Source organism: Sus scrofa, chromosome 1, assembly GCF_054392235.1.
Source record: "Sus scrofa isolate SSC_HxYL_T2T_F1_AM1 chromosome 1, Sscrofa_HxYL_maternal_Yorkshire_Landrace_v2.0, whole genome shotgun sequence".
Classification (NCBI taxonomy): Eukaryota; Metazoa; Chordata; class Mammalia; order Artiodactyla; family Suidae; genus Sus; species Sus scrofa.
The window spans coordinates 3,425,024-3,452,435 of NC_139383.1; the positions used below are offsets into that span (position 1 = coordinate 3,425,024).

The window sequence follows — 27,412 nt, forward strand, 5'->3', positions numbered from 1 at the left end:
CTCTGGTCTAAACAAGTCTCTGTTTCCATGTAGAATGAGCCCTAACCATTCCTGGGCCCAGGGGCAGCATGAGGGCTGTGCTGGCTGAGACCTGGAGGAGGCCAAACCCCTAGCCCCTGTGGTCACAGAGCCCTGTCCCTTCAGCCTGCCTGTGGAGGGAGACCGGGTACCTCTGTCACCTGCCTACCTGTTCAGAGTGGAGACAATGGGATGTCTGTCTATAAAAATAATTGGCCCTTTTACTAAATCACTAAATAGTTCTGAGCAGAAAGACTCACTCTATCATCTCCAAGAGGTGGTAATATAAAAACCTGGGTTGCCACACGTTTGCTCTTAATTTATAATTAACCGAAGGAGGGAACTTTTGTCTCCTGGGTCAGTGCTTGGCCACCCTTGTGTAAAGGGGGCATGTCCTGTCGGCACGTGGAGTTGTGGTCAGATGCCTGAGTACCGTGGACGTTGGAGAGAGATCAGGAAACACTTCTGCTCACTTTCTCCGGCTTAAATTCACACACACCTGATCAGGAAGCCATCTGAGCATGCCAGGAACATAACTTCATGGTTTCCAAAAGGTTTAGATTTAAAGGGTCTGGCCCACATCAGTGGAGAGAAAAGAAAAACGCCAGGTGCCCAGAGTCTGTCACAGGCACCAATTTCATCCTCATCACTCTCTGGGGTGAGTATTGTCACTTTGTCACCCAGAGCTGGTGAGCAGTGAGCGCTGCTCAGAGTCACCCCTCCCGAGAGCAGTGGCGGCAGCATTCCACGACGCTCAATTCTCTCTGGCTGGAAGAGATGGAAATAGAATTACAGTTTTCAAAGACAGGAACCCTCAGAGGGTTTTCGCTTTTCCTCCCTTGACACATAGGGTAGCCTGAGGAAGAAGCACAGATTCTGCAGCCGAAGTGTGCGTTTATTTACATGCTTCCACTCCTTGCTAACTGATCTCGGGCAAGTTACTTTACTTCACTTGATCTCAATTCCCTACGTAGAACTTTGTGGATAAAAACACTAAAATAACCAAATGATCACTTAGAGACAGGCACCTACGATGCTCTAGAACTCCAGGTCCAGTTGGCTGGGTTGTGCACTGTACAATTGGCACATCTCCTTAGAGGATGCCTAACCAAGGGACAGTTGCCTCTGGCTCCTTAGGCTTTGGAAAGGAATTAGAGCATGTAAGGTTATGTTGATGTTTTTCAAATCACAAAAAGTGTTTTATTTTCAAAAGAGAAACTAACCTGTAAATCTAGTTCTCCCTGTTTAAGAAGGCCAGAGGCAGGAGAGGGGGTCAGAAGGAGAACCTCCTTGGCAGGGCCAGGGCCTGGTTGCCCAGCAGCCAAAGAGCCGGGGGAGGGGCTCAGAGTGTTTGTCTGTCTCCACAGCAACTGCCAGGCGGGCTGCCGCTGCGGTGAGAGGGGGCTGATGGCTGAGGGCTCTGAGCCTGGATGTAAGTAGACGTCGCGGGTTTGGGGCTTGGGGTTTGATGTTCCTTGGTTGTCCGATTGCCTAGGAACCCGGCTTCTCTAACCCGGTGTGAGAAATGGAAACCTTTCTGGTGGCCGCAGCTCAGGTCCTGGGGCACCTCGGTCTAGGACTGGATGTGGGGACCGGAGCCTTCTCGGAAAATCCCATAACAACAGGCAAAGAAAGAGGTCAGAGGAGTGTGTGGGTCCGCTGGGAGGAGGAGGGATGGGAGAAATTTCTAGACACTGTTAGCTGTTCTTTTAAAAGAAAGCATTTCAGAACCTTTTCTTAGCAAATGGCCTGACCGCAATCAGCAACCACAAACCACCGGGCAACCACCTCACCGCCTACAAAGCGCCCGTCCCGCTCTTATTTCTTCTCTTGTTTCGGGAACCTGGGGTATTGTGATGTTACACCAGGCGGGGCGACTTTGGGACTTTCGCCTCTGAAGCCCTCACTCCCTGTCTCACCACACAGGGCATGAAAACACTGATGAGTCAGATGAATGTGGGGCAGAGAGAAAGCTTGTTGGACGGAACCAGGCTAAATTGCAAAATATTTTAGTGGGACTTCATTTCTTCCAAGTGCATTAGTCCTGGTCTCTTCCAAGGAAGAACCTGTATTCTTCCTCAGTACAGGTGTTCATATCTGACTCCCTCCATTTGCTCTATCCCCTGAGGGAGGGACCACAGCGTGTGGTCCAGAATAAAATTTTAAACTATTATTTACAATTCTGAAAAGATGACTTCCTTTCCACATTTATTCCCTAAACAAACAAAAAAAGTCCTGATCTTTTTCTGAAGATGCTGATGTGAATACAAGGCAGTTCCTTCCCCTGAGGAAGTTTCAGAGTCACGGCAGGTGTGTCACAGGCACATACAGGGAACGGCGCCAGCACCACCTGTAGGGTTCAGGAAAGGAAGAGTGAGTCTTGGGAGGAGTTTTGAGTTGCCCAGGCCTACAGGACGGGGCCAGACAGCGCAGGGGAGAGTCTGGGCGGGTGGAAGGACCTCCTGGAGGCTCTGTTAGGAGTTCCTGGGGCCATAAACACAGGGAGGGACTCGGGGTCTAAAGCCTGCTGCCCCAACCCTGACCTGGCCGGTTCCACCGCCGGCCCCCGGCAATGAGTTCAAGGGGTGGGGTCTGCCTGCTCTGTTCTCTGAATTCTTTTTTTTTATTGTTGTTGTTGTTTTTGTCTTTTTAGGGCCACACCTGTGGCATATGGAGGTTCCAGGCTAGGGGGCTAATCCAAGCTGCAGCTGCCTGCCTACATCACAGCCATAGCAATGCAGGATCCCAGCCACGTTTCGACCTGCAATGGTGGATCCTGAGAGGCCAGGGATTGAACCTGTGTCCTCATGGGTACTAGTCGGGTTCCTTACCACTGAGCCACAGTGGGAACTCCTGTTCTCTGTCTTCTTGCCGCTAACACATCCCGGAATGTTTGCTGACTTCAGGGTGGAGGTGGGGAGACAGCATGGCAAACACAGGTGGTGTAGAATGTTCTAGAAAGAGGCCAAGGAGATTCCTGAAGGGAGTCCAGGATTCCCAGAGATCAGAAAACACAGGGCAGTGATTTCTAGTAATTTTGATGTTAAAGACCTGTTGCTTCCGTCCCGAAAAAGATGAATTACTAAAAACAACACCCTGTGTTTAGAAAGGTCAAACGCTAACAATGCTTGAAATATGTATTTATTTATTTTTTCTTTTGTCTTTTGGGGGCTGCATCCGCAGCATATGGAGTTTCCCATGCGAGGGGTCCAATCAGAGCTACAGCTGCCGGCCTTCACCACAGCCACGGCAACTCAGGATCTGAGCCGCATCTGCGACCTTCACCACAGCTCATGGCAATGCCAGATCCTTAACCCACTGAGCCAGGCCAGGGATCGAACCTGCAACCTCATGGTTCCTAGGTGGATTCATTTCTGCTGTGCCACAATGGGAACTCCTGAAATATTTACTAAATCAAATCTAGTCCTGCAAACCTATTACTATGTCTTCCTTATCAGTATCTATTCAAGAGCTTGGTTTGGTTTTACTTGAAGCAAATTTATTCACTGATCATGAACCACATTTTAAATGAATTATTCCAGCTTTTTTTCTCCCTGCTGTCAGGATGAGATGGCAGGATATGCAAAACACAATGTTTACAGTTAGATAAATAATTAAAATATTCATTGCTGAGATGGGACTCTTGGTATCTGTCATAAGAACTTGGCAGAAGGAAATGGAATTTGGATTCTGAGTCCAGTGACACATGTCTTCCCAGAATCTCAGCAAAGCGAATTCTAAGTCAGAAAGTGATTGTGCTAATTAATTTGCTGGTGGCTCCAAATCCTTTTTGGACCTAGAATAAACAAAGGAAAAAACAAAAATTAAGTCGCCTCCTTCTCCCATTTTCCGAGAGGGTTGGCCTAATGTGAGCGATGGTGAATGTTATGTGTTAGGGTAGGTGGGCCACCGAGCTGGATATTTGATCAAACATCATTGTGGATATTTCTTTCAAAGGTTTTGTTTTTTTTTTTAATGAGATTAACATTTAAATAGCTAGCCTTTGAGTAAAGTAGGACCTGTGGGTGGGCCTTGTCTAATCAGTTGATGACCTGACTAGAGCAAAGACTGCCCCCCCCTTAAAGACTGACTTCCCTTTAGGAAGAGAAAAGTCCTCAGCAGAAGGCATTTGGGGGTGAGCTCTGTCCACGGCCTTCTATTTGCCCTGCACATTTTGGACTTGCTAGATGGCAGAACTGCATGACCAATCCCTTATAATAAATCTCTGTATATATTCATCCTACCGATTGTTTCTCTAGAGAAGCCCAACTGATGCATTTCTTTCTTTTTTTTTTTTAGTGCTTTCTTTACATTTTGGGGCCTTTGACGAAGTATAATGATTATGTCTTGAAAACTTGTTTGATGAATATTTTATCATTTCCTACTTGGTTTCTTTGAAGCACTAAGGGTCCTACTGCCAAAAGCATGTCCTCCAGTGTCCAACCACACGGGAGGGAGCGGATGACTGGCTTCCCCCCGGGACAGTGCAAAGGGAGCCTGGGCCCCGCTCGGTGCTGGCCTGGGGCGTGTGGAGCTCTGGGACCAGGAGTCCCTGCCCCCTGCTCTGTGTGTCCGGTACAGACCAGACTGAACTCGAGGACAATGCTCTGCAGCTGGACCGTGTCTCACGGGGCCAGTGACCCGCGGCAGGGAGGGTGTTGGGTGACGTCACCACATGAGCTCAGTCACAGGGGAGGGTCCCGAGGTCGAGGGCACAGCAAGTACGTGGAGGTCAAGGGCTCAGCAAGTATGCGGCGTGCGCTCGCTGGCTCAGGGATGGAGGGGGCCGAGTGGCCAGGAAGGTGGGCAGCCCTTCAGAGCTAAGAGTGACCCCAGCAATAGCCAGGTAGTGAGAGGGACCTCAGCCCTACGCCCACAAGGAACTGGATTCTGTCACAATAGGACTGAGGGCATATTTCCCCTCAAAGCCTCCAGGGACCCAGCCAAGCCCACACCAAAGGGCTGTGCTGTGGTACCCAGATCAGAGAGCCTGGCCATGCAGGTGGAAGCGCTGACCACGGAGGAGTGAGCAGCGCTGCCGGGTGTGGCTGGCTTGTCACACAGCAGGAGACGCTGTCGCACCTCCTCCCGTTCTCTGCATCCTTGGCGGAGACACAGGAAATGATGTGTCCTGCTTTGCTGTCCTGCTTTTAGACGTGGATCGGCCGGAGTGGCTGGGGCGTGGGTCCTAGAAGGTGCCGTGCTGGCTCCCTGGGAACAAGGGCAGAAGCCAAGAGTTAGGGGAAAACTGCTGTATTCAGAAACCAGCGCTGCCCCGTGTCAGGTGTCAGGACCTGCGCTGGTCCCATCACTGCCCTCAGCTTCCTTGTTACAGAAGGAGTCTAGTACAGATGGGGGTGTCCTGGGGCAAATTCTCGGTCATTGAGAGCTCAGGACAGGCCCTCGAGGGCGCAGGTGGGCCTGATTCGATGCCCTGTTGCTCCTGCCTTTCGCAGCTCGGGGCACAAGGTGGGTCTCAGAGGAAAGACTCTCTGCTCGTTTATTCCTCCAGCTTCTCACGGGGCTGACGGCTCCCTGACCAGCACAGCACACGGCCCGAGAAGGAAGCCCTCTTCTCATGTTGAATCTGGGCCTCCTGGCGTTCGACCAGAGCGCCTAGCGAGGAGGCCTCGTGCGAAAGTCCTTTGATAAAGATGGGCAGCATATACAGAGCCTCTGTTCCAGGCCACATGCTTTTTGCCACAGGCTGTGCTGTCTGGTTGTCAGTCAGCCCCGGATGAGTATCCCGATTGTGCAGAGGAAGAAAGTGGTTCAGAGAGGTTGTGTAAGAGCTTTGCACTCACGCAGCTAGGAAACGGGTTCAAAAGGCCGGGCTGGCCCACTAGCTTATGTCTGGGCCGAGTGCCCAAATGGACTCGTACCTCTGGGACCGTTTGTGGAGGGATTTGGGCTCCCTGTCACCGTCCCGCAGGTTTCACTCTATGGCTCATTATCTTCCTGCAAGTGGGGAGGGAAGGGGAAAGAGTGAGTGACCTGTCGGCCGAGGAGGGATTGGCCCAGACTCCTGGGACATTTCATTTTAAGGGAGAAAGGGAGACATCTGCCTATATCCCCTGGCAAGGCTGGCTTCAAGCATCATCACTAAGACTTACAACTATGCTTTCAGACTTTTCTTCCAGAGCCTCTGCTAATAGAGTAAGGAATCCCAGAGTTCCACTGTGGCTTAAGAACACATCATAGTCTCTCTGAGGATGCGGGTTCAATCCCTGGCCTCGCTCAGTGGGTGAATGATCTGGTGTTGCCGTGAGCTGTGGTGTAGGTCGCAGACACAGCTTGGGTCTGCGTGGCTGTGGTCTAGGCTGGCCGCTGCAGCTCCGATTCGACCCCAGCCAGGTGCCACAGGTACAGCCCTAACCTGGCCTTGCAGGGTCTTGGGCTTTCTGATGGGAGTCGCCCACCTGTACCCCCAGTGCCCTGGCTGCAGCCAGACTGGCCTGCACTGGCTTCCTCGCTGCATCTGGGGGCTCCTGCTCTGGGAACGGGATCTGACAGCTCAGCAAATGCGCAGCCGAGTCCTGGCCTCCTTGTGGAACTAAAAGTGGCATTTAATGGTCTTGTTTTCTCCGGCCAGTTTACCTGCGGTGGAAACACTGTGAGACGCCAGGTGTTAGGACCTTGTGCAACCTGAGGAAACTTCTGAACAAGCTCCAGGAAGGGCACAGAGAGGATGTCTACCTGTACACCTCCGGACACCTGAACCCCAACAAGCTCTACAGGCCCCCCGCGACCATCCTGTATCACTGGCCCAATGCCAACAGGCCCAAGGAGGAGAAAACCTTGGATGTGGAAAAGCCATCTGGTAAGAAGATCGAGAGCATGAAGGATGCTTTGGCTTATTTTACCGTCAACACAGCTCTGGGTCCCGATGACACCCAGAACACAGCACTCTTTAGGTACTTGAACCCTGGGGCACCCAGTTCCCACCCTTCGGAGGAGGACGTGATCCCCAAGGCGGCTCTGAGAAAGGAGGGGTCTCCGGATCGGCCGAAGAGGGAAGAGCTGCGGCTGCCGGACATGAGGGTTCTGAGGTTCAGAGCGGTCCAGTCCAGCCGCCAGTGCGTGTCGTCCGCATCAGGCCCGGACAGGTACCAGTACGTCAGCTCACACCTGGCTGGCATAACGAAAGCAGACAGTTACAGGAAGTTCCTGAGTTTCCAGAAACAAGTTCTTGCAAAGCAGGATCTCCTGGAGAACGATTTCACCGGGAGCAAGGCAGCCATGCGCCACGAGAAGAAGCTGGAGCAGGTGAGGGGGCAGCTCTTGATCCCGCGGGTACCTGAGCTACTTCCAGGGCTCTGACGACGGTGGGCGGAGCCTCGCCCTCCAATGCCTCATCCGCAGTTTCCAGGTAGAGTAGAAAAGGGCTGCCAGGGGCTGAGAAAACCGCCACGTGATGTGGCTGATAACAGGGCGGAATGACTGAAGGTTAAGTTTGGACACTGGTAGGTGGAAGGGATTTCGTGATTGACAGCGCTGGCTGCTGCATTGCAGTTGCGATCGACGCCTGTTTCCGGGGCAGCAGGAGTGTCTGAGAAGAGGTATTCCCGACGTGAAGGCAGGGCGAGGAGAGAGCTGAGCAGTGCAGGTCAGGTCCGCGTCGGGGTCAGGCACCTGCCGAAGGTGGTTTGACGTCACAAGAAGCGATTCCCTGAGCTGTCGGGGGTGGAGACTGGTACTTAGTGACGGGGGACCTGGCGCCGTAAGATGAGGATGCGGGAAAGCGTCTACGTGCGAAATCCCCAAAGCTGCTGAGGCTTTTTGGCTCAGAGGTCTGGTGGAAAGAGAGGGACCTTGAGGACGTTGTGGGGCAAAGTACATTCTTGACTGCAGAATGCAAGGAAAGAAATAAAGAAAAATCAGACTCACCAAACTTAGATCACCAGTAATCACTGGTCCCCCGCTCCAGTTCATTATCCAGCTCTGCTGAGGCGGATGCGTGGGCGGTGGGAGCTGTACCCCCTGATAGAAAGCCCCTTGGGGTGTCTGATTCCCCAAGCTGAGAAACTATGCCAAAAGGAAAATTAAGACGCCCTAAAAAGGGGTTGGTTCTCTTTTTCCTCCAGGAGCTCCAGAAAGTCTGTGTATGTGACCCTGGAGACCTCAACAGGCTGCACGTCTTTGGAGAAGTTTTTGAAGATATTTGCAATAGTTCTTTGATATTTGGTGACATCTTGAAAGAAATTAAGGTACTAGAAACCCTCTTTTCCCAGAAAACCACTGGCAGCCACGCATGGCCTTCTGCACACGTGAGCTCAAGCCTCACAGAAGTTCTGCCGCATGTCACGGTGTCTGTTCTATGCACGAGAAATATCGTTCATGGACTCACGGGAATGTGCCTTCAGCACACGAATCATAAATGGAACACGTGAAATAAACGGCTGGCTAGCTCATCTGCAAGCCCAGATTATTCTACTAAAGCTTCCTAAGTATATATAAGCTCTTACGAACTCACCTATGTATATAACACAGAAACTTCTATGGTTATGCATATGTAATTTTATGTGAATCTTTATCGAGCCGTAAATTTGTTGTGATTTCTTGGTGAAAGTAACCGTTACATCAAAGCTGAGTTGGAATTCAGTTGTTACAGAGTCTGTTACTGTCCAGTGTCCAAGGACAAGCCAGGCTCGTAAGCAGGGTGCCGTGGCCTGTCCTCCAGAGACGGTCCCCCTCCCTAGAGAGCCATCAAGGCAAGTCAGCAGGACCCAAGCCGCGGGGCTTCCGAGTGGCAGGAGGTCATGTGTCATCGATGTGACAGGGCGTTTTGTGGTTCTGTCCTGAGGTGATCAATAGTTAGTTCTCAAATACACTTTAAAGACGGCGAGATTTTGTACGTTTTAGGGTGTGTGCTGTGTAATATATCACAGGAGCATCTTATAGCTTTTAAATGAGCTGAATCGATACCCTTTAACAATTTTATTTACAGATGCCAAAAACTTGCAAGGTGCTGTAGTTTCATAACGTATTTCCACTGGAGCCTTCCTTCCTTCCTTCCTTCCCTTTCTTTCTTTCCCAGGAAGAATATGAACTCTACATGCTGTTACTTCTGAAGACCCAGCCCACAGAACAGAATAAGGTAACTGTCAATCGCGCAAGTCCTACGTCCGGCCTGTTTCTTCATTTCATCAAACTTCCTGAGCGCTGACAAACCGTCTGAATCCCCGAAGCCCCCTTTGTGCCCTTAGACTTTCCAGTGGCTGATACCTTTGTCAGGAGCGGGTTCTGTTCCCCTGAAGGACACGAGAGAAGGACTAGCCTTCAGGTAAAGACGTCCCCCAGGTAGCGGACTAGCCAACTAGCCTCCTGCGCAGGGCTCACAGGGTTGAGATCCAGGCGGGCGCTGGGCTGCCTTCCCTTCCGGAGAAGGTCAGGACGGGGAGGCAGGCGCATGTCTCGTTTTGGGCGACCTCCTCTGGCCACCAGTTCCCGGGGATCCCTGCAGGCTTGTCCTTCCGTAACCCAGTCCTCGTGGGTTTGCTTTGCTCGGATTCCGCCTCTCTCTCCTCGCTCCCTGCTGGGAGACCAGCGCCCTGACACGATGGTCCCGGCTCTGTGTGCAGCGCCTAGATCTTTCCCGTGGGTTCCAGGGGACAGGGCATCAGCCTCCCGCTGGAGGCTAACAGGTGTCTTAAGAAGGCGGGTCACAGACTTTAAAAGAGGGAGGTTGTCCTGGATTATCTGGGTGGGCTCGATCTAATCACTCGAGCCCCTAAAAGCAGGGAACTTTTTCTGGCTGGGGTCCAAAGGGCGAGGTGGCAGAAGATCCCTGATTCCAAGCCTGAGACGGATTCAGGTTGCCGGGGGCCCTGAGCTGGAGCGTCCAGGTGCAGAGACTGGAGCGAGGCCCCTGAGAGCTGGGAGCCAGCAAGGAGGGGGCACTTGGGTCCTCCAACCCCAGGGAACTGGCTTCTGCCAACGTCCTGCGAGATCCCTGAAGGAGTCTGGACCCAGAGCCTCTGGAAGGGAAGGCAGCTCAGCCCCCGCCTGGATGTCAACCCCGTGAGCCCTGAGCAGAGGCAGCCGAGTTCACCCCGCTTTCTGCTCTCCACGTCTCGGATAATAACTTTGTGTTAAGCCACTCAGTTTGTGGTAATTTTTTAGGACATCAATATAAAAGCAAGGAAACGGCCCACAAATATCTCCGGAGTGTCCAACACTGTTTTTTTTTTTTTTTTTTAATTAAAAAAAAATGTTATCGGGGTGTGGCTGATTTGCAGCGTTGTATCCAACGCTGTTTTTAAGTCGCCCTTGAACGTCTGCTCCCCCTGTGACCAGCACCCCCCGACTTGTGATTTCCTGATGAGACGAAATAGTGTCTCCAAAACTGTGCTCAGCTGGAGGCTGGGTGACCTCACTGGGAATTAGGGCTTGTGCAGGTGGAATCAGGCTAGGATGAGGTGTTTAGGATGGGTTCTCATCCAGTGACCAGGGCCCTGACCGGGTTGGATGCAGGTGCAGCCCGGAAGCTGGAGGCAGAGATGGACGGGCATCCCCGACCCTGAAGCGGCTGCACCGCGAATGGTTTGGGAGTAGAGAGGGCGCTGTGGGTAGTTACCGGGAAGCACCTCCAGTTGCCCTCCTCGGGCGGGAGAGTGAAGGATACTCTGAGAGGGCGGGCGTGCAGCCCCCATCAGCCGCCGCCACCTCATCTCACCGTGGCCACGGCCCAGGGTTCCCGCCAGGCTTGGGTCGCACCTGTGGATGCTCAGGAAGGAAAACGGACTGCAGGGCTGTCGTCATCAAGTGCGGAGCTAAGAGAATATAGCGCTATCCTAGGATGACTTTTGACATTTTGAGTTCAATGAATTTTTAAAAGCCTGTCTTATAAATTAGATGGACTATTTTTTCGGGCCGCACTTGTGGCATATAGAAGTTCCCAGGCTAGGGGTCCAATCCGAGCTACAGCTGCCGGCCTCCACCACAGCCACAGCAAGACCGGATCTGAACCATATCTACAAACTACACCACAGCTCATGGCCACACCAGATCCTTAACCCACTGAACAAGGCCAAGGACCGAACCAGCATCCTGATGGATACTAGGTGGCTTCTTAACCTGCTGAGCCACAATGGGAACTCCAAGAGAAAAGGGGTTTTTTTTTTTTTTTTTTTTTTTTTGGTAGGAATAAGAAAGTCTCCAGTTAGGGGGTCTATCCTGTTCCTTATTTTCTGAGGTTGAGTCACAAAGACACATATGCCCAAATCCCAATCAAACACCAGTATGAAAAAATCCCCAGGCTGTCTGCTTGGGCAGCCCATCACCTAAGGAGGCGAGACCTTTGTTTCACCACATTTGAGAAGCATCGCTTTACAATCATATATGTGTATATATATAAATTTTCTCATAAGAGGTTGGATGGAGTTCCCTGTGCGGTACAGCGGGCCCTCGTTGCTTACCCACTCGAAATGTCTTGGTTCGCATCTACCAGCCCCACCCTCTCCGACCACCCCCTCCCTCCCTCTTCCCTCCACGATGGCACATCTGTTCCCCAAGTCTGTGAGTCTGTTTGTAGAACTGAGTTAATATCGTTTCTTGCTAATTTAGCAGACATCATTGTAGCGCTGCTACTAATGTGCTTGAAACACTTTCTTCAGCATTTTCTTTCCCCCACCCAAAGAGGGAACCCCCCCCACCACTTTTAAAATTTCTTAGGAATAAAAACTTAAAATTAAAAATATATGTTTGGAGTTCCCATCTTGGTGCAGTGTTTAAAGGATCTGATGTTGCTGCAGCTGCTGCTCGGATTCAATCCCTGGGCTGGGAACATCCGTATCCTGCGGGTACAGCCATTAAAAAAAGAGATGTTTTACCCAGATCTCCACGTGACTAGCTGTCACTACTCCAACACATCCCTCCCTAATTACCTGTTTTCTTTTTTCTTTTTTTGCCTTTTCTAGGGCTGCTCCGTTGGCATATGGAGGTTCCCAGGCTAGGGGTCTAATTGGAGCTGTAGCCGCCGGCCTACACCACAGCCACAGCCACAGCCATGCGGGATCTGAGCCGTGTCTGCGACCTACACAACAGCTCATGGCAACACCGGATCCTTAACCCACTGAGCAAGGCCAGGGATTGAACCCGAAACCTCACGGTTCCTAATCGGATTCGTTAACCACTGAGCCATGATGGGAACTCTTTAATTACCTGTTTTCATTAGGATTTATATATATATATATATTTTTTTTTTTTTTTTGGTCTTTTTTGCCATTTCTTGGGCCACTCCCGTGGCATATGGAGATTCCCAGGCTAGGAGTCCAATCGGAGCCATAGCCAGCGACCTACGCCAGAGCCACAGCAACGCGGGATCCGAGCCGCATCTGCAACCTACACCACAGCTTACGGCAACACCGGCTCCTTAACCCACTGAGCAAGGCCAGGGATCGAACCCGCAACCTCACGGTTCCCAGTTGGATTCGTTAACCACTGCGCCACCATGGGAACTCCTCGTTAGGATTTATATTTTTGACTCATCACACCTTGAGGACACCACGACAACCAAGGAAGGAGAGGCTCACTCCTCTCCTGTGTTTGTCTCCCCGCTCCCGGCCGCGTCCTGCCCAGACTTTGCTGACACACCTCCAGGGGCTGGAGAAGAGGAGGGTGAGGACAGCGGACGTGGACCAGGCCCGCGAGGAGCTGAGGGCGCTCGTGGCCGCCGTCGAAGCCGCCCTGGACCGGAACGACAGGTGAAGGGCCACGGTCTGAGTCCCTCTGTGCGGGATGTCACGTCTTCCAGGAGGTGTTAACACCACGTGACAAGCGCATTTTTTCACTTTTCCGGCCCTGCTGGGTGTGGCACACGACCTTCAACACCAACCCCACCTCCCTGCCACTGCCACAGGCCATCCTGTGTGACGGGGACTCGGCTAAATCCGGCGATTCTGTGCGGGGAGTTGGGGGGGTTTCTGAGGGAGTCCCAGGTCATCTTCTATTGTCGCCTGAGGATTTATGGCTGGGTGGGAGAGCTGCAAAGTCAAGACACTTTTTATGAGTCCCCTTAGTATTATTTTTTTATTTTAAAATTTATATTTATTTATTTATTTGTTTTTGCTTTTTATGGCCACACCCGTGGCAAATGGAAGTTCCCAGGCTAGGGGTCGAATCAGAGCTACAGCAGCCAGCCCACACCACAGCCACAGCAATGCAGAATCCGAGCTGTGTCTGTGACCTGCAATAGTAACGAACCTGACTAGGATCCATGAGGATGCAGGTTCCATCCCTGGCCTCCCGCAGTGAGTTAAGGATCTGGCGTTGCCATGAGCTATGGTGTAGGTCACAGATGCAGCTCGGATCTGGCGTTGCTGTGGCTGAGGCACAGGCTGACAGCTGTAGCTCCGATTCAACCCCTAGCCTGGGAACCTCCATATGCCGAGGGTACGGCCCTAAAAAAAAAAAAAGACAAAAATAAATAAGTGAAGCCCAAGCACAGATGTCAACAACAAAAAAAGGGAGACGTGAAGCAAGATTTGACAACTGAGGAAAGAAAGTGAACAAGTCCAAATTACGTTATAGAAAAGGACAATACTAGGGCACGCCTACAGAAGGATAATTTTGAATGAAAACATAACAAGGGGCATTAGAAAAAAGCAGGAAACTATCAAGAGAATTAAAACGTGACACATAAAGAAAACGAGGCAGAGAAAAAGTGGTTGAACTGGAAGCCAGGCAAAGATCCAATTCAAATGTAGTTAAAGTCCCTGAGAAGAAAATCAAAGCAATGGAACAGAAATATAACTAAATTTACAAGTGTAATACATTAGGAGTTCCTGTTGTGGCTCAGCAGAAATGGACCAACTAGAATCCTTGAGGACACAGGTTGGATCCCTGGCCTTGCTCAGTGGGTTAGGGATCTGGTGTTGCCATGAGCTGTGGTGTAGGTTGCAGATGTGGCTTGCATCCTGCATTGCTGTGGCTGTGGTGTAGGCTGGCAGCTGCAGCTCAGTGTTGATCCCTAGCCTGGGAACTTCCAAATGCCGCAGGTTTGGCCCTTAAAAGCAAAAAAGCAAAAACAAAAACAAACCAAAAACCAAAACCAAAACCAAAACCAAAAAAAACGATAACACATGAAAAGTCTGAGAAACTAAACCCTCCGAAATAGGCATTGAAGAGGCTTCTCACCATTGTCATTAATCCGTTTCACCTTAGCTTGTTCAAATCAGAGTCACAATACCTTTCTGTCTCTTTTCATCTGTGATAAAATGAGCTAATGTGTATGAAAACCTCACGCTCTCAGGCCTCTTGTAGACAGGCCGTGCTAAAGTCACTTGCGGTATTGATGTTTTTAACCAAATGGAGGGATTTCCCTCGGTGAATGCCATACTCATTAGATGCCCTTTTCTCTCTAAATTTATAGGAAATGAGAGAGCTGATGTGGTCTCTTTTGAACAAGGAAGACGATACAAAGAGATAACAAAGGGGTTTTATTTTCCTTCTTAAAACTTCTGATATTTTCTTCTCAGTTGAAGTATAGGAGGCTTTGTAACTTGTCTCTACTGGCTGTGACCACAGTGCATAGGGGAGATGGAACGTCTATTCCAGCATCGGTAGGAGTCTTCTGTTATTGGTCTCATGATGTCTTTACTGGCCTCAGAGTGTAAGATGGGTTTCTTTGCTCCCTTGCCTCTTAAAATTCAAGCCACAAAATCCTATCAGCAACCACGCTAAGACCAGCTCCTTCGATGGGTGGCTCAGGCAGTCTCGGTGACCGGACTGACCCAGGCGCTCATTTCTTTGGAAAGCCTTAGGTCATCTGTTGTTGTTAGAAACTAACAAAGATGCGGTTTTATTTCTCCATATTTAAGACTGTGGTACCAAAGTGACCAAAGGGAGAGGAACACCCGGGATCTAATGCTCGGCTCTGCTTGTCATCACTCCCTAGACTCCGAAGTGACCTGGAGCTGGAGCGCGGCTTGCTGCAGTCCGCCAAGAACAGACCAGGCAAGTAACTGCGGGATGTGGACCATCCGGTGTGAGTTTTGCCTGGACCTTCGGGGGAGGAGGGATCTTCCAACCTGGTCCACCGTTCACGGCCTCCCGCTGTTAGTTGTTTGCAAGGGTTTTTCAGAGAGGTCATCACATTTCAGTCATTGCTTTTCCCATCAAGCCCGTTAAAAATACAGGGAGTCTTCATTTCCTCGGAAGCGGTTTCAATGACGCACTTTAAAGAGAGGAAGCCGTTGATCTTTGAGAGATTCCTTTAGGGCGAGGATGATCAGCCGTGTTGCTGTTGCTTTGGGCAGTTTGGTTGCTTAACGTCTCTGTAACCAGAGACAAGGTGTGCCTTTTATGGCCCTCCAAGGCCTGGGTGGCTTTTCGTGGAATGTTGAAGAAAGGCCAGAGCATCTGTGGAGAGAATTAGGTCCAGGTTTGACTAAGATATTTGGAAAGGACTCCAAGCAAATTGACCAAATGGTATAAACATGAGCGTCAGCTCCCTGGAGCAACGGCCGAAGGACTAACGTGTTTCTCCCGGAGAAAGAGTCTGGAAAGAAGGGGTTCGAGGGGGAAACGGTGAGCGCTGTCCAGGGCATCCTCGCTGGATGGAAACAGAGGAGGGGGTCGTGGCCTGTCGGTTCCAGGGTCACAGCAGTGAAGACCGTCCAGCCTGGTTGGAGTCTTCAGGTCTTTGTCCCTGGACAGAGCGGTCAGCTTTTTGGACGACGGCGTTCAGTCTGGGCTTGGGGTGCCCTCTCCTGCAGACAGGGCCTCACCTGCCCGTCGCAGCGTCCCAGGCACACGGCTGTCATTCTGACTGCTTCCCCCCAGCTGCCTGTCTGTCAAGTGGGGACAAGGACAGCGCTCCCATCTCGGGTCGCTGAGAGGACTGAACGTGACCGCCCAGGGGAGGCAAGAGCCCGGGGCCTGGCACAGCGGCAATCTCTGCTGCCCAGTCCTCCTCGGACCATTATTACTGGGACCGTTTATTTATATTATAAATAATATAATAATTGCGACCCTTACGTGCTGCATGAGTGTCCAAAATATCTTGAAATGAGACCCACAGTTTAGAGTGTGGTGAAATAACCAAACTCAGATTGATTAGATAGCTTGCTCTTTGATCCTGACTATTCACACTCGACTCAGACAAAGGGCATTTTTCCTCCAGGTCTGTGACCGACTCACCCTGGAGTCAGCGCTTTTTCCCTCTCAGCACGTGAGGGCGTTCCTACAGGTCGAACCTGCTTTGGGTTCTTAGGCGAACTTGGCCTCAGGAGCGTTTTGTTCTCCTTCTGCTGGTTCTTCTTCCTCCCACGTGACCACACCTGTGTCCTTTACCTGCTGGGCATCTTTCAATGACTTCCTGTGGCCTGAGTCCCCCCGGGGCCACGTCTCAGTCTGGGTGACCTTGTCTTGTGACCCTTCCAGGCCTCTGTGGTGGGTGGGTCTCACCTTGCTCACGCTCTTTTTTTCTCTTACTTTAAAAAAGTTTTAAAAAGTATTGAAATAGAGCGCTAGTTTCAGGTGTATAGCAAAGCGATTCAGCTATATAAACATATGTATATATATAATCTTTTAGATTCTTTTCCGTTATAGGCTATTTGAAGATAGTGAGTACAGTTCCTTGTGCCGTACAGAAGGTCCTTGGTATTTGTCTATTTTATGTATAATAGTGTGTTCACCCCAGTCTGGTAACTTATCTCTCCTCTCTCTTTCCCCTTTGGCAACCATACGTTTGTTTTCTGTCTGTGCATCTATTCCTGTTTTGTAAATAAGTTCATTTGCATCATTTTTATCAGTTTCCACATGTAAGTGATATCAGATGACATTTATCTTTCTCTGTCTGACTTGCTTCACTTAGTATCATCCTCGCTCGGTCCATCCATGTTGCTGCAAGTGGCACTGTTTCATTCCTTTTCATGGCCGAGTAATAGTCCATGGTACATATGTACCACATCTTCTTTATGCATCCCTCTTCGATGGATACTTAGGTTGCTTCCATGTCGCGGCTGTTGTAAATGGTGCTGCAATGAACTCTTGCTGGTTCCTCTCCTGACAGGTCATGGGATGGGACCACAGCTCCCTGGCCTTCTGTTTCTTGCCCACTCTTAAAACAGGCCACTATTAAAAAAAAAAAAAAATTAAGGCTTTATTGCTAAACAGTAACTAAATAAACTGGTAGAAACTCATAAAAATAATAACCAAGGAGTTCCTGTTTTGGCTCAGTGGTTAAGAACCCAGCTAGTGTCCATGAGGATACAGGTTCAATCCCTGCCCCCGATTAGTGGGTTAAAGATCCGATGTTGCTGTGAGCTGTGGTGTAGGTTGAAGATGGGGCTTGGATCCCGAGTTGCTGTGGCTGTGGTGTAGGCCCACAGCTGCAGCTCTGATTCCATGCCTAGCTTGAGAACTTCCATATGCTGCAGGTGCAGTCTTAAAAAGAAAAAACAAACACCCCCCCAAAACAAAACCCCAACATAATAAACAAGCAGAATTTACCAATTTTTCCAGGACTCTAGTAAACTTTTTCTTAACTTTTTTTCCAGGACTTCCTGCAGCTATGGAAGCTCTCATCAGAACCCAGAGGTGCTCTTTGAGATCAAAGCCCCTTAGTGGTGACTCTGTGTCTCCGCCTCCGTCCCCCTTAAATACGGTATTTGTTGGAGCCCAGCAGGCCTTTGGTTCTAAGTCTTTTCCCTGCTAAACGCCCTCTGTTAGGCTTAGGATCTGTATATGCAGCTGCCTCCTGGACACAGCGCATGAGTGTCAGCTCAGCACGTCCAAGGTTTAGCTCTCACTGTCTGGATTGGCACGTCCCTGAAAAAGTCAAAGGCTTTCACCCTCCTCGGCTCCTCCAGGTCAGCACAGCCTGTAGCCAGTGGCCAGGCTGGGATTCAAACCCAGCTCCTTCTCAGCCTCTCTGCTGGACTAAACTCATTATTCCCTCCCACCACCTTTGTTCTCAGCTGCGGCCAAGCTGGAACCCGGTGTGTTTTGCCATCTCTTCTCTACATCCCCGTCCAGCTCCTGTCTCGTTCCTAAATCGCTTCTGTCTCTCGGCACCTCCCTGATGCCACGGGCACTGTCCTGTTTGATTTGTTCCAGGGACTGCGGTAGCGTCCTACCTGGTCCTCCGGACGGGGCCTTGCCTTTCTCATGTCTGATCCCGTGGAAGGAACGACTGGTATCTGACGGCGTTTCTTCCCAGCAGAAAAGTGTTCAGCAGCTCTGACCGATTGGTTGGGGCCTTTGCGCATCTACTGCTGCTTCCTTTCTAGTGTGATTTCTTTTTCCTCTTTCTTCTTCTTCTTCTTTTTTTTTTTTAAGGCTGCACCTGTGGCATATGGAGGTGCCCAGGCTGGGGGTCCAATCGGAGCTGTAGCTGAGGCCCACACCACAGTCATAGCAACGCCAGATCTGAGCCGCATCTGTGGCCTACACCACAGCTCACAACAATGCCAGATCCTTAACCCACTGGGTGAGGCCAGGGATCGGACCAGCATCCTCAAGGACACTGTGCTGGGCTCTTAACCTGCTGAGCCACAGTGGGAACTCCCCTAGCGTTATTTCTTGCTGCCTCTCATCAGACGCTCAATGTTCTCGCCCTACTCAGTAGCTTTCCTTTTCCCAAATGTGCCAAATTCTGATCTTCCGCCCCCTCCCCAGCCCCGCCTTCTGTTGAACCCCTACTCATCCTTCTGGCTTCAACTTGGCCACGCTTCTCACCCTCGCATCTTCCCACACACTGAGGGTGTCAGGCCCTCAGTAAATACTTAGCAATTATATGAATGAATTCAAGGAGGAAAATCCCCATTCTTGCATCAGATAATTTTTATTGATTTGCTTCAAATTTGAGTTTCATTGTATTTGACAACTATATGCACCATTCACAATATTGTTAATAATTCATAATTGTATTAATAAGGGCTAAATATTAAACGTAGCAATACTTTGCTTTTTAAAAATATTCCAGAACCATCTGAGAAAAATGCGGACAAGGAGCCCCTTACTCTCATTGAGAAGGTCGAAAGAAAGAGGTGTGAAATACTCAATAAATGGGACGAAATCCAAGCTCTTGAAAGACAAATGAAAACAACTTTGGTTCACACTGGAATTCTGTGTATCACCGAGAATAAGATTAAAAGCTTAGAGGTATGCGGACGGTTTATTTGAATGTCTACACCGTTCTTTTGCTTGAAGACCTTCGCAAACATGTGAGGCGATTTGCTTTTGCAATAGGGAACAAAATAACACAAGATCTGGTCCAAATATATTTTGATTTCCAAACACTTATATTGAATGATTAGAATACTTAAGACATGTAGCTAAAACAACAACAACGAAGGTGATAAAAATTCTGTAGAGATGAGTTGTTCAGTTAGCTGGAAGGCAGGACTAGTTACTGTCACCAAGAATCTACTCTATTAGACTTTAGCAACGGTTGCTGACCATTTTCTTGATAAACAATGTAATATAAATTATGATTTATGTTTGAAATGCTACGATGCCCTACTGCTGAGGTTATAACATAAATTTTATTTGTGCAGAACCTGACTCAGTATAACTTCCACTTACAGGCTTTATTAGTGATATGTGTTTATTCTTTTGGGGGTTGTAGAATTACATGTGTTTTCCCAACCCTTTTTTTTTTTTTTGGCCTCTCCTGAGGCATGGGAAAGTCCCTGGGCCGGGGATCGAACCTGTGCCACAGCAGCGATCAGAGCCACGGCAGTGAAAATGCTGGGTCCCAAGCCACTGCCCTCAAGGTGCTCCCAACGTTACTTGTTTTTTAAGCCTCATTATTATTATTATTTTTAGGTCTGCACCGGCGGCCCATGGGAGTTCCCAGGTTAGGGGTCGAATCAGAGCTGCAGCTGCTGGCCTACACCACAGCCACAGCAACGCAGGATCCGAGCCTCGCCTGCGACCTACACCACAGCTCATGGCAATGCCAGATCCTTAACCCACTGAGCGAGGCCAGGGATCGAACCCAAGTCCTCATGGATTTTAGTTGGGTTTTTGAGTGCTGCGCCACCCCGGGAACTCCTAAGCCAAATAATAAAGTGCATAGGAAGTTGGTGGTCCCAGCCTGCTTTGATTTGCTTCCCTCTTTTAAAATAACATGTTCAGATTCCTTCTGTGTTCTCATTTTAGAGTCTGCTCCCCCCTTTTTTAAACTAATGTTCCGAGAAGACACACTCATTTGTAGCTGAATTTTTAAACAGCGACACTGTTATCGCTTCTGTGTTGTGAGCACGATAACACGCAAAATCATGTCACCTTTTCTTTCAAAATGAAAACCTCTTTCAATAGATTGAATCTAGGAACTAGAAGCTTTCCTATGATGGTTCCATATCCGTAATTTATGGTACTTTATTTATTATGTTTGTTTGGCTCCATAATTCAAATACCAGAAGGTACAATAAAAATTGCATTTATTAGCTTATTAAGTTGTTGATTTCTAGTTGTGGACTTGAAATGGTATTTCTAACCAGAAGAAGTTCAAAATTTACAATGTGCCAGATACTGCTGCAAACAATATAAAAAGACTATTTCATTTAATGTCCAGCAATCCTAAGAGACAGAGGTTATCATTAACCCTGTTTTTCCGGTGAGGAAACCGAGGCACCAATATGCTAAATAACTTGGCTGAGGTCCCACTGAGCGAGCAGCAGAATTAGGATTTACAGGCAGCGCAAGTTCTTAATTACTCATCATCCGCCTCCTGATACAATTGCTAATCCTTTTCAGTATGTGGCATCTCTGGAAGAGCAAGCCTTGGCACCTCCTCTCCGTCAGTATCTTGTTGACAGCTATTTGGATATTCTCATGTACAGAATTAACTAATTTTTCAGATGCAGCAATACTATTCCTGCTATTTCTATTGTGCTTATAGTGAGTGTATAGGCTCACTGGGGAAGAAGTGACAGCTTCACGATGGTAACATCCATACAGGATCATTTTATGTTTCATTTACTTTGATACATTGGTCTCACATATTTTTCTTTTACTTATTCTTGGGACTTTTTTTTTCTTTTTCTTTTGTCTTTTTAGGGCTGCACCCAAAGTATATGGAGGTTCCCAGGCTAGGGGTTGAATCAGAGCTGTAGCCGCCAGCCAATACCACAGCCACAGCAACACGGGACCCAAACTGCATCTGCAACCTACACCACATCTCACGGCAACGCCAGATCCTTAACCCACTGAGTGAGGCCAGGGATCAAACCCACCACCTCATGGTTCCTAGTCGGATTCGTTAACCACTGAGCCACGACGGGAACTCCTTTTTTCTTAACATTACAGATTATAAACTGTTATTGCAGGTATGTATGTGACCTAAGGACAGTTTTATGTTTATGCTGTATCCAGCCATCCTAAAAATTTCTGCTACTCTGGAATTTCCCTAGAATTCTCTAGATTTTTGCTACCTCCACCCTCACCTCCTGTAGTTTTTGATCCAGGGGCCAGAATCCTTCCCTCTTACTGCATCTCCTTCAAGTCATTTTTGTTTATCCATTGTTTTTAAATGGTGGGCTTTTGAATACTATTGAAATTACAAGAACAGCAATCACATAGTACTTTTCGTTCCTTAAGATGGGGGAAAAATATTTACCAAATATTCTTAGCCAAGTATCTTTCTTTTAAAACCGTTTTTTTTTTCTTTCAGACGGAAACTGTAAAATTGGAAACAGCAAATAAAATTTTAAAGAAGAAAATAGAAGTAAGCTTTTGTGAATCAGTGTTTTTCCATAGAAATGTTATTTCCTCTAGTAAGTTCTCGTACCATGTCCTAAACCAAACATGAAGATATATGCATAATCTTTCTAAAATGATAGCCTTCTGTAATGTTAGAAATATCTTGCTGCAGAGATGTTAGCTTAAAACTGGCCGGTGTAAGCTCTTGTATAAATGAAAAAAATTCTTTTTTTCAGTATTTGAATGCGTCAATCAGACGTGCCCATTTCTATAATCCTTCCACGCATAACAAGTAATTGTAATGAGTTTATTCTGTGACAGGGAATGTGATGAGCCAGTTTCCCCAAGGACTTTCAGGACAGCCCATCAAAATACATGGTTACAATTTGTTGCTTAATAGATTCTAGCGCTGCTTTGATTGCATGTGTACATCTCTCTGTGTTACATGGAGCATGAATTAGTATGCAAGGCCTGATTCTAGAGGTGATAAAGTGTTTGAATGTAATTGGCAACATTATTGCCGTTACACGTAACCAGTATCAGACCATCATACGTGGCCAAATGATTTTTAATTCTTTTAATTTATCGTCTTTTTTTTTTTGTTTAATTCTTGCTAGAATATTGAAAACTACGTGAATCAGAGCTTGGGGAAGAGCAAGTTGAATGAGGCGGAACAACAGTACGTATCGACGCCTTGATCAAAGCGCTGTTACATTCTGATGCGGTTCTCAAACCATCCATTTAAAACTAGATTACACGAGCCAGTATTTTTGAAGTACTGGCATTCCTGAGTGTAAACTTCACATATAGATGTTACATCCTTTCCTGTGCTCAAGGATACTTAGTTCAAGATTTAAATCTCCACTGTATATATTATTTAGCAATATAGAAATAAATTTTTTGGAAAAAGCTGAAGAGCTGAGGGTGACTGTTCATAGGCAGGAGTGGGGAAGGTGTGGAGGCAGGCTATGGCTTTTAGGGATATTCCATCTTTGAAAAAACCGAGACGTCTATTATTCGGAAATTTTTATTTTTATGTTTTTCCTTGTTTTTAGGGCTGAGCCAGCAGCACATGGAAGCTCCCAGGTTAGGGGTCGCATCAGAGCTACAGCTGCAGGCCTACCCCACAGCCACAGCACCACCAGATCCGAGCTGCCTTGCACTGCAGCTTGTGGCAACCCTGGATCCTTAACCCAGAATTGAACCTGTATCCTCATGGATACTATGTCGGGGTCTTAACCCCCTGAGCCACAATGGGAACTCCTGAACATTTTAATGTAAAAATAAAGTGGCTAATTGATATCATCTGCTGCATAAATTTGGACTTTCTATAGTTCATTTCCTTTGAGTTGGTACCACCATTCAGATCTCAGGCTGCGGAGAGGCTGGGAAAAAGCACTGATGGTTTAAGTCCGTATTTGCGATACGAGCTTACTGGTATCAACATGTAAAAAGACACTTAGTGGTAGGTCCCGGGACATCCTCAAGGAACCAGGGTTCTTTCATCTCCCTTCCCCGCTTCCCTGGAGGATCCCTTTCCTTCTCAGGCCTCAGCCTGGCCACCTTCAGGCACAGCGCCCACGTCACGCAGAAGAAGAAAGGGACAGTGAGGGACAAGTGGGGAAGAGCCCCTCGTTAGGAGGCGGTTAGATTGTATTTAGAAAGGAAAGCCCTACCCAGGGACTCCCACCCGCCTCTCCTGGCAGCACCACGTCCCAAGGCCCCTCTTAGCAGCAAAGGAGCCCAGAACAGAGACCATCCACCCCCAGCTGGCATGGTAGGGAAAATCACGAAGCAGAGGTGTTGGGGCTGCGGACTGAGCCACACAGGTAGATCCAGGTTTTGTGAGCTTTGCATTGTTATTTTTTCTTTATAGGGCCGCACCTCAGGAATGTGGAGGTTCCCAGGCTAGGGATCCAGCTGGAGCTGCAGCTGCCAGCCGACACCACAGCCACAGCAACACCGGATCCCAGCTGCCTCTGCGACCTACACCACGGCTTGCGGCAGCGCTGGATGCTTAACCCACTGAGTGAGGCCAGGGATCAAACCTGCCTCCTCAGGGACACTCCGTCAGGTTCTTAACCTGCTGAGACAGAGTAGGAACTCGGAGGCTTGTCTTATATTGGGTGTCCTCAAAGGAAGGGAATACAGAAGTACAAACACAGAAGTGGGAAGAGTCCTTCCACTGCCTCGACAATGACCGTGGCCTGACCTGGTGCTGAAACATCATCACTGTCAAGGTAAACCCACCTCCGCCGCCACGCTCTACACAGCCTGGAAAATGTTGCAGGAGACAGTACCCTAAGTAGCAAGAGGAGCTGGTTATAGTCAAGGCCAAAAGTCTGCCAGGAATACCTTTTCAGATGAAAGTATGGAGGGTTGCAAAGTCTTACTTTTAAGCTTTCATGTAAATGTGTCCTAACACAGACATTTATTTTGAAATTGTCTTTCATGCTTCATGTACTTTTCTGTAACCTATTGTATTCATTTGTTATGTATTTTAAGGAACCTTTGGAAATTTATCAATGAATTTGTAAAATTAAAAGAATGGGGTGAAAACGCTCAAGCGACTGGCAGAGTGACCTATGAAAGTTCACAGCCACCGTGGATACAGCGTGGGAGTTTGCAGAGGAATAAATGAATGAAGATACATTTCTTTGGGTTGGTTTAAATTTCCAATAAAATTAATATGGTATACGTTTCCTGCCCAAGATGTTGAAATAAATACGTGTATTCGTGCGATCAATTTTACTTTCCATGCATCTTCATATCCATCGTAGTTCTTAGAGGATTTTCTGCTTCCACTCAATAACTTTCTCCAGGGAGAAATACTTTCAGCTCTTTGAGAGTGTGGAAAGTAACATGATGTCCTTCCTATCAAAGGAAATCTCGGTGCCTCCATTTTGCTCTGGTTTCAGCTGAAAGGCCCTCCTGCAGCCCCCTCCTCTTTCCCGCTTCTCCCAGCACCAATGTGCTCCGAATGAGCCAACTGAGAAGAATGTGCGCCCTGACCCGACCCATGGGAAGGGGACAGGCCCCTCGCCTGCGTTAGGGTCAATAGGGAGGGTCCTTTCTTCTTTGCAGGGGCCTTTTGAGCACCTGTGCCCTTCTCAGAAGGAAAGAGCCTTGTCCAGATCTCCCCGTGTTCGTGTGTCTCACTTTCCGACACTGACCATCCGAGCCGTGTCCCCAAAAATAGGAACAGGAAATTCAGCCGGCCTACACCACAGCCACAGCAACACGGGATCCGAGCTGCCTCTGTGACCTACACCACAGCTTGCTGCCGTACAGATTAGACTCATTTCTTACTTGCCAATGCAAGTTTATACAAGGCATTGAACAACACGTAGTGTCGTCTCATCAATAGCCTTTTAATTACGTCGTCTGTACTCATCGTGGACGGCGCAGTGCTCGACCAGTGTTACGAGAGGACTGGCCCAGTGTCTTAGCAGATCACGTGTCTTGGGATCTTGAGGACAACCTTGCGATTTGAAATTTTTTTTAATCCCTCCCTTTGCCTATAACGTGGTCTGAGCCTTTAAGAATAAATGCGAGTCCAGATTCTTGGGACAAGCACACATAGGGCTGTTGTGAAGAGCAAGCGTACGTGGTGAGTACAAACAAGGGGGCTTAAATCCTGACCGGGTAGAGTAGAGTTTGAGGTGCAAGAGAGCGAGAAGCAGGGTTTGCTTTCTCTGGACCGGGAGGTTGGTATCGGGAAGGTGTGCTCCTCACAGCTCTCTTTCAGATCTTTCATGATGCAACAGTGGCCCCCCTGAAACTGAGCAATTTCACTGTATATAAAAGTAAGTTAGACTTTAGCAGTCTCTGTTGAGGTCCCTTTGTCCCAGTTGCTTTCTCTTGGTTATCTCTGTCTGGAATCTTTGGCGGCCCCATCGCATCCCATCACACGGGAGAGAATGAAAAGGCAAACTGGTGAGTTGATCTGCTTGAACTACGCATCAATAACAGCACGGGGATTCGAATCCAGAAGTGGCTTGCTCAGTTCCTACGCACTTATGACTGCGATGTGCCATGTTATCTGTACACACGGCCAGTCAAGATGTGGGGAAATGAATTTATGCAATGTCCAAAAGTGGCATAAAGACCACGAGAACTGAAAACAGACCAACACACAAAGCTGAATTTACTTGCTTATCAAGCAAGGCCATTCTCTCAAGAGAGAGGGTCCAGGAGGATCCGATTTGAAAGTGGGGGAGCTGGCTATGGGGCCAAGGGGTGTGTTACTCCACGTTAAGAGGGTCTTTGCATTAGGAACTGAATGGATTTGTGGGGGAGGAGAGGGGAGGGGCAGGGAAACCTTTTTTTCAATTGGCCGTCATTCTGGCTAATGCACCAAAACCACTGGTTTTGAAGAGATATAAAATGAACTCCACTATAGCCTTGTCAAGATCAAAGTCTTGGTGCAGGCACTTCCGTATGTATGCCCTTGGGACTGGTAAGTCTTTCTGTTAAAATAGTAATCTTACTCTTCTTCTCTTATTCAAGCAACACATTAGGTCAACATTTGAGTACGTTCTGGACAGTTTACTCATTGCTATAAGTATGGAAAAGAAGACACAGTCCCCAAACTTTGGGAGTTTATAGTTGGTGGCACAGATTTGTCAATAGGATAACAACAACAGAAAAAGTCTGAAAAAGCACAGTGAAAATAGAAATGCACTCCTACCCACTCCTGAAGCCAGTGTACGTCGATATGAACGATTTGGAATGTAATTTAGCAAGGAGTTGTGCTGGTCACTGAACAGCTAATATAGGACCAGGTGACATATTTGGGCCAGTGCAGGAGGGTTGTGATAACCTATTGCAAGAATGATGAGCTCTGAAAAGATCAGCTTATTTGTAAAATGACATAAAAGGGAATAATTCAGGGAAGTCAGAAATTTGGACTGCTCAAGATGGGATACATTGACTGCTTTGAGTCCAAAGGTGTAAGAGATGAGATTTTTCAAAATCTGTAACTCGATGCACTTTCTGAAGACAAAGAGTCCATCACAAGTGAAGCCTTTCCACTGGAGCCCCGTGGCCGCCAGGAAGCCATCTCTGAATTGAGAGGGAAGGGCAGCGAGAAAGAGAAAGTAAAGACACAGATCTGAGAGCATCTCCAGGCAGACAGCGGGCACGTGGAACTGACTGGAGGTAAACGGACGGGCATGTTCTGAGTTTCTAAGGGAGTTTTACTGCCAAGAAAGGCCCCTGCTGTCCAAAATCTCAAAAGACGTGTGGTCCCCTGAACTTCCACGAAGAGGTGCAGGAAGGAAGCCGAGAAAACTGTGCCCTCTGAGGAAGGATGCTCCCTGCAGCCCACTTCAAATGTGTCCAGGTGGGGAAGAGAGGACGGCCAGGCCAGTGACCAGGACAATGAACCAGAGAGCACCATCTGGACGCAGAGTCGGTCCTTAAACGGAGCACTTCACCCCACTGCTTGGTGGGGGCCCTTTCCGTGTCTTCTATTCCCCTGCCAATAGTAGACAAGATGTATACAATTTTTTTCTTTTTTTTTTAGGGCCACACCCGCAGCATATGGAAGCTCCCAGGCTAGGGGTCGAATTGGAGCTATGGCCGCTGGCCTACACCACAGCCACAGCAACGCGGGATCCGAGCCGCTCTGTGACCTACACCACAGTTCGAGGCAATGCCAGATCCTTAACCCACTGAGCAAGGCCAGGGATCAAACCCGCAACCTCATGGTTCCTAGTTAGATATGTTTCCACTGCGCCAC

The 27,412-nt window shown here is 48.6% G+C and overlaps 1 protein-coding gene across 4 annotated transcripts; it reads left to right on the forward strand.

The window, feature by feature from the left end:
- Positions 1-1,397: 1,397 nt before the first annotated feature.
- C1H6orf118 (chromosome 1 C6orf118 homolog) lies at positions 1,398-24,415 on the forward strand. Of its 4 annotated transcripts, none has more exons than XR_014843503.1 (10): positions 1,398-1,450; positions 6,611-7,284; positions 8,103-8,225; positions 9,056-9,115; positions 12,598-12,722; positions 14,838-14,973; positions 18,947-19,125; positions 21,641-21,743; positions 22,287-22,348; positions 24,175-24,415. XR_014843503.1 is itself a non-coding variant. In XM_085021880.1 (10 exons), exons 1-10 carry the CDS (start codon positions 1,426-1,428, stop codon positions 24,308-24,310), a joined length of 1,497 nt encoding a protein of 498 aa, XP_084878006.1. In that variant the 5' UTR covers positions 1,398-1,425; the 3' UTR covers positions 24,311-24,415. The 4 variants fall into 4 exon arrangements, 1 of the variants encoding a protein (XP_084878006.1); XR_014843496.1 differs by having other exon boundaries at positions 21,641-21,694; XR_014843494.1 differs by having other exon boundaries at positions 14,915-14,973.
- Positions 24,416-27,412: the final 2,997 nt, after the last annotated feature.

Coding starts and splice junctions, on each gene's coding strand:
- C1H6orf118 (XM_085021880.1), top strand. CDS start 1,426: ATGGCTGAGGGCTCTGAGCCTGGAT. Junction 12,723..14,914: donor GCCCTGGACCGGAACGACAG/GTGAAGGGCCAC, acceptor ATCACTCCCTAG/ACTCCGAAGTGACCTGGAGC. Junction 22,349..24,174: donor TTGAATGAGGCGGAACAACA/GTACGTATCGAC, acceptor ATGTATTTTAAG/GAACCTTTGGAAATTTATCA.